The following is a 9,011-nucleotide window of genomic DNA, read 5'->3' on the forward strand; positions in this document are numbered from 1 at the left end:
CTGTTGAAGGCGGCAGCTCACACCCCCTCCATCAGGAGCAGGGAGAGAGAGAGAGAGAGAGAGACAGAGAAAAACAAACAGTCAAAAATCAATACGTGCCCTTCGAGCTTTTAAGTATGCGAAGCACCGTGCAGCATGTCGCTTCACGAAGCAGCTGCACAGAAGGTAGCAACGTGAAGATAATCTTTCAGCATTTTTAGACGAGCGTCCGTATCGTCTAGGTGTGCGAACAGCCCCCCTGCTCACACCCCCTACGTCAGGATCAGAGAAAGTCAGCGCAAGAGAGAGAGACAAGTAAGTTGGGTAGCTTCTCAGCCATCTGCCAATAGTGTCCCTTGTATGAAATCAACTGGGCAAACCAACTGAGGAAGCATGTACCAGAAATTAAAAGACCCATTGTCCTCAGAAATCCGCGATATATATTTTAATATGCTTACATATAAAATCCGCGATAGAGTGAAGCCGCGAAAGGCGAAGCGCGATATAGCGAGGGATCACTGTACAGTGAAATTTGTACTTGTATGTGCTCAAACAGTAAGTCACCAAAACAGAAGAACAGCACTTTCAAATTTGGTTCCAGTTCCAATGCTGTGGTTACAATGATTCTTGTGCGAATGTATACCAGGTCATGTACATTAGAACTATTCAAACTCAACCACTGAATAAACAATAAATTATTTAAGTCTATGCAGGTTTGTCTCATTACTGATGAGGCTGAGCCAAAGCAACACAGAAACTTACATGTGATGGTGATCTGTCCAGTGCAAGCAACCATGCTAATTTACACTGGTCCATCATGTCACTAAGCATGTTTTTGGAAACTAGAAGAACAATCTGGAGTTATCAAAGAAAACCTATACAAACATGACCATCACATGTAAATTCCCCATACAGAGACTTGAATATACACTCACCGACTCCATAACAGTTTGAGAATTAGAGAAATTTGTACCGAGGTCCCAAGAGGTTAAGGACATATATCCTTGTGTAAAACAGATGAAAGTTCAGCTATCAGTTTAGCACCACACTCCAAGTGAAATGTTCATTGAAAAATGTAGATGCATTTCCTAGAAAAATAATATTTGTGCAAGCACAGCACTTGAAACAACAAGAAAATACATTGCATACACACACATTACTTTCAATTTTTGGTATGTCACTTATAGTGCATCTAAAAATCTGTACACTGAAGAAACAGTCCCCTGGAGCCAACAAAAAAAGTCATAATGTCGGGTCAACTTACATTCCTTCGCACCTCTTTATCGGTGTCTTTGTTTTTCAATGTGAAAATGAGCACAAGCAGCAAGCAGCCTGTTATCTCATCTCTAACCCCGACATATGCAGTTGAAATTCTCCCAGTTCAAGTCAGTTTATCTGGGTGTGAGATGCCTGGAATTGTATCAGGTCAAGTTGGGGAGCATGCACTGGTACAGGGTAAATAATATATTATTTGGAATACATATATTTCTTGTATAACAAAACAAGTGCGCTTTTATTCAAGAATATAACTGAAGAAAAAGAAATCGTTCAATGTATATGTTACTGACAATGTGTAAAAACTGAAGCCCAACTATCAATTGACAGAGAACCAACATGTCTGCTTGGCTGGTGCATGAAATGTATGTATTCCAAATAACGATATATTACTTATCCTATAAAATTCCAGGCACCTCACACCCAGATAAACAGAATTGAGCTGGTATGTCTTCAGTTGCATGGTGGGGGACGAGATAGCAGGCTGCTTGTGCTGACAAACACATTTGCAAAACAAAGACGCTGATGAAGAGGTGGGAGGGAATTTAAGGTGGCCCAGCATTATGACTTTTTCCTTGGCTTCAGGGATTCTAGTGTTAAAACCTGTCTAAATGTTACAAATTACTTGCAAGTTATGTAAAGAAACAAGAAAAACTTTAATTCAAAACATATTCTAGAAGTGTTTTCAAATTATGTAATTTATTGCCTTCAAACAATTATTTGTACAACTGGCCATTCATACAGTTGAATGAATATGTCACAATGGGAGTTTCCAATAAAAATAGAGAACATTTAAACAAAACACATAACAGCAGGTAATCGAGTGCCCTTATTATTTACAAGTAGCCTTGGTAGTCATTCTCCACACAAGAATTTGTAGGGTTAGTGGAGTTTCCCAACATGGCTAAAACTGCTGAAATACCCAATGCATTGAGGGAAAGTCTTTCTCTACAAAAAATTGCCACCAGACTTGTTAAGAGGCACACAACCCTGCACTACATCATTAAGAAATTCAAGAAGTATGGTGAAGTCGTTAATCTGGTGGGAAGAGGGGAGAAAAACAAAACCAGTTCAAGTACATCAAAGAGCTTGCCAAGAAAAATGAAAAGTTGTACACTCCACAAATTGCAAAGCAAGTCAAGGAAGCTACTGGAATTCATATTTGCACACAAACAATAAAGAACAGGCTGAGCGAACATGGGCTGCATGGAAGGGTTCCTCATAAGAAGTCACTTATAAGTAAAAACAACCAGAAACATCTTAAATTTGCCACAGAACATGTTGACAAGCATAACTGCTTCTGGAGATCAATTTTATAGCCAGATGAATCCAAATTTGACATGTTTGGATTAGATAGTCATCAGAGAGTGTAGCGCAACTCAAAGGAGGAGTATAGCCCATGGTGTCTAAATCCAACCATCAAGCACAGTGGTGGGAGCATGATGGTTTGGGGTTGCATGGCAGCTTCCGGCGTCAGCAATTTGCATTTTACCAAAGGCATCATGAATTCCCATCTGTCGCCAAACTGCATATGCATCACCACATTTTCCAGCAAGATAACAACCCCAAGCATTCTGCAAAGTGTGTGAAGGCTTTCCTCAACAAAAAAAAAAAAAAAAAAAAAAGTGAAAAAAGTGTAAGTGGTTGAGTGGCCCCCACAAAGTCCACATTTCAATCGTACTGAACACCTCTGTGATAAGATGAAAAGAAAAATGCCCAGCAGACCCACCAAGCAACAAACAGAATATGAAAGACAAGCTGAAGTACACATGGGAGAGCCTTGATCCAGTCATTTGAAACACCCCTGTTGAAGGCATGCCCAGGAGGCTGCATGCTGTTATTACTGCCAAAGGAGGGCCTACCAAATACTGGGCAGGACTTTGAGAAAACCCCAGTGACCAGGGGGGCATTTTCCGTACGTCGCTTAAATCATCCGAGATCAGATGCCCGATCTTGAATGAGTTAATGCCGGTGAAACTCATCCGGGATAAGTCGGTTTTTCAAACACAGCCGCGTAGTAGATTAGTCTAGCTGGATCTAATCATCCGAGATGTTTGCGCGTGCCCGCACTGAGTGAAAAGCCCATATATAATGAGTCTAGAAAACAGGATTAGCAAGTCTGATAGGCTGCAACAAAATGACGAAAGAAAGGGCGCATTCCCACAACCCCCCCCCCCCCCCCCCACAAGCGGAGCAAGACCTTTCATTCGAAGGACATGAAGAATTTGAAGATTTAATATGCAACAGGGGCAACACTGCAAAGCAGCCCAAACCAGAAAAGACGGCTGGCAAAAAGTGTCCGACAAATTAAATGCATGTGCATTGTACTTACTGAAAGCAGCGTTTCATTTCCTGTGTCAGATTAATTATTATTTAATATGTCATAATTCTAGATCAAACGTGAGCACAAGGAGAACACGGGAACAGGTTAAAGTGAAGTACGAGAATATACTTCAAACTGGTAAATATTGGTATATAACTTTTTAAATAATTGTTGACATAAAGAATCATCTATAAAGAACATTAATTTTAAAGCTAATAAGAAGGCAGACAAGCAAAAAACAGGTGGAGGTCCACGCGGTCCAGACCTAACCCCTGCAGAAGAGATGGCTCTCCAGCAAAATGCCCATCGCCTGGTTTCTGAGGGCATTCCAGGGGGAAGTTCCTCCTCAGAACCAGTGGCAGGATGCAGTAGTCACTTCATTTTAGGTAAAGGATGGTCATTGCATATATTTGTCCTCAATGTGTGCCATAGGCAGGTTCCATATAGCCCTCTTTTTTGTTGGGTCAGTTGCAGGGAATGTCATATCCCTAGAACCTGTGTCTGACCAACGAGATATTGACAAAGGTCAAATATTTGATGAAGGCACTGTCTGATTATTCATCAGGAGGAGGAGAGGTACATTTTCCAAATAATGTTTGATCAAACTCCACTCTGATCAATTCCATGTGCCCCAATCACATTTGGAAACCCTGGGTAATGAGAATGTTAGGCTGATTGTGAGATTCTTTATGGAACTGTGGGTGTTTTTGCCTGTGTTTTACCTACCTGCAATGGCATGAAACGCCTCCTTTGTCTGCACACGCAGGTGTCCAGGAAACACTATGAAAACCCGAAGGAAATATTTCAGAACCAAACAGACTTTACAAATTGCCTGGCAAACTGCACTTTTAGATAGATTTTCCGCATCGCCTACAGTATATAAAAAAAGTGCCGCTTGCAAAAAAAAACTTAAAGCAATGCATACAGTCTGTGTGGTTGTGAGAGCCCGACTTTGCCGAGTTTGAATTTGAATATAAGGTCCTAATAAATTTTTGAGGTACAATATTCCCCCTCGGCTAAATAAGTATCTTTCGAAAAGAATTTCCTCCGGGAGCAATAAAGGATCTTGCCGATCGCGCAAACCCCTCTCTATGAAATTTTCTTCTTATAATTTGTGTACCGATATCAATTGGTCGCTCATTCATGAACGGAGAAGTCATGACTAAATGAATTCCACGCACGGACACCTCTAAGTGTGTGAGCGAATTCTTGTTTACATAGAACAAACCTGCTCTGAGCAGGTTTGAGGATTAGGATGTGTTGCTATGACAACACATCCAGCAAGAGTTTCGAAAAACCGACAGATCCAGGATCATGCCAAATCGTCAACAATTACATCCGGCTAAACGAGTAATCGACGTATGAAAAATACCCCCCAGGTGTACAAATAGTTGTTTGAAGGCAATAAATAATTTGAAAACACTTCCAGAATGTGCTTTGAATCAAGTTTTTCTCTCATTTCTTTACATATCACACAAGTAATTGTAACATTTTATACAGTTTTTAAAGTTTGTACTTCAATATCCTCAATATCATTTCCATTTTTTATCATTTTTCCCCTACAGTGAACAAATAATTTTTGGCTGCACTATATCAAGACTAGTGAAAAAACAAAGACAGAATCTCGCTGATGTCCTGAAATACTATATTGCAGCTATATGCACGTACAGTACTTCTCAGCCACTCTGGTACAATGTGAGGGATCTTTTGACCCATTAAACATAAGGAGTACCATGACCACTGAATTTGAAAAAAAAACCTTGCCAAAAATCATGTCAGGGAGGGGGAAGGGTTTAAAAAAAAAAAAAAAAAAAAAAAAAAAACAGGTACCAGTGTATTGCTTTAATCACAAAGCTCTAAACATGGCTGTTTTGAATATGAATGTGCAATAATACTCAACTTGAAACTGAATAAAATTAGCTTTATATAAAAAAAAGCACATACAAGAAGAGTATGAGAGATCCCTGGTCATATATAGGTTTGGAAGCCAATTATGATCGAGGAACACTGTTAAAAAAGTCTCAACTGTCAATTTTTAAAATGATGCAACCATGAATGTACACAGACCATAAAATGGAAAGCAACACCAGTAGGAACACTGTGCACTTCGGCAGGTAAACATTCAAGCATACTGGCCATAATTTATATAAACACTGAATGCCACAATTTTGCAGACTACCATTAAGCCAGCATAGTCCATTAAAATTTTTGTTCTATCTGAAAGTGAAAACTAAACAGTCCTTAAACTTGCATAGCACTATATTAGACAGACATCCTTTTTTTTTTTTTTTTTAAATATAAAAGGTGTGCACTAACCATACACTTCACTTATTACAAAAAAATGTTAAACTTCAAAAAGTGAACCTGAACTTTTGTTTTCTTAGTATGGGGGTGGCGGGGGACCACATTTAAAAAAAAAAAAACAAAAACAAACACACACACATTGCAAGTCCTTTACAGAATCAGAAAATAAGATAAATACCAGCACCACTGTGCAGAGACAGGAACTAAACCTAGAGGACACTGGCCCTTCCTGGCCACTGCACGCAGCAATTTCAGAATCACCAATGAGGCTACCAGGCATCTTTTTTAGAATATGGAAAAAGAAAAACCAACAGGGCTAGACAAAGAACCCAGAACTGAGAAGCTGCAGCTTTGACCATAGACATTTTTGCAACAACATTCTCAAAACCTCTTAACTCATTCACAGCTGTGAGGATCTGTAGCCTATTCTAACAGCATGAGTGCAAGACAGGAAAACATTTAATGCAATCAAAAGTATTCAATATTTAAGTACAAGACACAACCCTAGTCACAGAGAAAACCTTTAAAATTCCTTTTAAAAGTTTAACTGTAGTTACTCATCTGTTGGATATACAGGTGTCATTGATGTCAGTTTCACATGAATACTGTAATGACCATATAAAAGAAGAATTGGGATAATGCAGAGGAGAAAAAAAAAACTCCTAAGCATAAATTGTCAACGGTGTTAAATAAACAAACTGTACATTTTCATGTAAAGTAACACTTAAATAACAACCAAGTACTGCTTATTGGTGCCAAAACTCTTGATAAAACCCAACACGAGTACTCGGAATAAAATGAACATCAATCAATTTTAACACAATAAATCACTAATTCAATTTTGCTTATAAAAGTGTGAACAAAAGAGTACATAAGCTCACTTTATTTGTTCTGCTCATCACTGAAACTTATAAAGAAAAGAACAACGCATATATAATTGAGGAGATTTGTTAACAACCAAAACACACATATTTCCTCATATGAGGCAAATTCTGGTCCGCGGATATAAAGAGCACTACATAGTGGCTATGCGCACACACTTAACCCACCTTGTGCAAGAAGTGGCTGCCCGCCACGCAAGGCGTGAAGGTTGTAGTTGTGGTGACGGTAGTTGACGTTGCGGTGCTGCTGCTGCTGCCGGTACTCCGGTTAGCGTTGTTGCAGCTAGTACTTACAATGCCTTGGATCTGAGACAACTCCTGTCTCAGCACTTGCTTCTGGTGGAAACTGAAAGCAGGGTGATTGGATGCCATTGTGAAGAGTAGGAGAAACTGATCCCCGGTCTGACCGTCATTAAGCTGCAACCCATAATTATTGATGATGGCATCGATGTGCGTAAGGGTTCTGAAGAGGACTCCGGCAGCCTCTCTATTGTCCGAATTTAGCAGGGCTAATGAGATGAGAAGCTTGCTGCGGACAACTTCGTCTGTGATGTTGGTCAAGGTGGCCAGATCGGCAGGGTTGTTAGCCTTGATCTCCGCGTCACGCAGAGAATGGTAGTCCTTACCAGCCAGATCCTCCAAGCAAGATCCCAGAAAGCGCAACTCTATGGGCACGCAGAGGTCGAGCAATCCGCACAGAAACTCAACCCGCTGGGCAGAGTTGAGCTCCGAAAACCAGCGGTACACGTTCTCTCTCTGGATAACAGACCGCTTCTCCACCATTGCTGCCCGTTTTTATTATCGTTTGTCTTTACCTCTTACTCCTGTTTTGGAAAAGACGCGAGACGTCAAGCAAGAGTATCCCTTTAAGAAGCTATTTCCCCATCGGCTTTGCTAAAACGAATAAAATAAAAAGGGCAACTTGATAACGCACATAGAAATGCAGGGTTTCCAATGTCGGCGTTGCTCCCCGCTAAATGTCTGCAGCTACTCCACTCCAATTTTCTGTACATGACCGGAGAGAAGAAAGCTTTATTTCCATGCGATTCCGCGCATCGCAGTTTCGGCAGCTGTTCCACCTTCTTGAACCTCGACTTCTTGAACCCACCAGCAACAGCTTATCGTCTTCTTCGAAGCTCCGTACCAATTTCCAGAGAGCATCTTCTCTGAAACGTTTAAATGCGACTCGCACTCACAAGCGGCATTGTTATTGCACTGAGTCAACTCCTAGACAGGCCTGGCCCTTTAAAATTTTCCTCCTTTCCAGTTCACATTCCCACTAAACTCCCGAGTTGAATTGCTTTTGTCAGAGCAAATAATGCCGGCAGGGAATGTGCGTGCGATAGGCAGCAGCTGATATATATTATTCCTTTCGTTTGCAATCCAGCAAGCCCCACGTGTCCATTTTTAGTTTCTTTTGTACGTCCACTTTTTCGTGTTCAGATTTTTCCTTCTTGTTTTTACCTTCCTTCGGTTTTTTCAGTTTTCCGCTAGCAGGGAACGACTGTCAATAACAACAAAAAGTCCAACAACTCTGGTCATGGTTCCAATTGAATTCCAATGAAAAGCCAAGTCGTTTCACGCTGACACGTTTCTTCAAAGGCTACTCTTTTTAATTTCAACAACGGATAACTTGTGCATGCATTCTATAATTTGCTAATCAGTTTGTTGTTGTTGTGTGTGTTTTTTTTTCTGGAAATACAATTCGATTAGTCGCTTTCATAGGAGAACACAACACTCGCACAGCAACCAACCCCAGGCGCACATAATGCAAGACCGTATTTGTCGATTTCGGCCTCCTATTGGTTACAGGCGATGCTTTTCAAAGAAACCTTTACGGCTTGATTGGTCGAGCCAACTCAATCCAAAAGTCACTCATGCACCCTTTTGGTCAGAGGCACGTAAATGCGCACGCAGGGCTGCTGTCTGGCCTTTGATTTTTTTATGGAGATTTGCTGAAGAATTAACGCCCATTTCGTATATATCACATTTTCAACCTTCATTTGTGCATTCTTTTCAGACGTCTATGGGGTCTTTAATATTACTATTTACATTATTTGCATCTTATCTGAAAAGCAGTGTCCCATTGACCAATTAAGTCTTCTTTTACCAGAACGTTTATAACTGTGACTCGTGACGAAACAGGCTTATATCAAACGGAAACTTGCTGGATTCTTTCCAATTAACATTTGTTTCTCTAATGTGTAAAAAAACAAAGGCTTGGTTTTTTTTAAAATGAAAAGAGATGC

General features: G+C 40.4%; 1 protein-coding gene across 1 annotated transcript in view; it reads right to left on the reverse strand.

Annotated features, from left to right (window-relative positions):
- zcchc14 (zinc finger, CCHC domain containing 14) overlaps positions 1-8,631 on the reverse strand; it is a 335,331-nt gene extending 326,700 nt beyond the window's left edge. Inside the window, exon 1 of the mRNA XM_051931455.1 lies at positions 6,931-8,631. Coding sequence (XP_051787415.1) covers positions 6,931-7,545 — 615 coding nt within the window. The 5' untranslated portion in view covers positions 7,546-8,631. The remainder of the gene's footprint in view (positions 1-6,930) is intronic.
- Positions 8,632-9,011: the final 380 nt, after the last annotated feature.

This window comes from Erpetoichthys calabaricus, chromosome 9, assembly GCF_900747795.2.
Source record: "Erpetoichthys calabaricus chromosome 9, fErpCal1.3, whole genome shotgun sequence".
Lineage (NCBI taxonomy): Eukaryota > Metazoa > Chordata > Cladistia > Polypteriformes > Polypteridae > Erpetoichthys > Erpetoichthys calabaricus.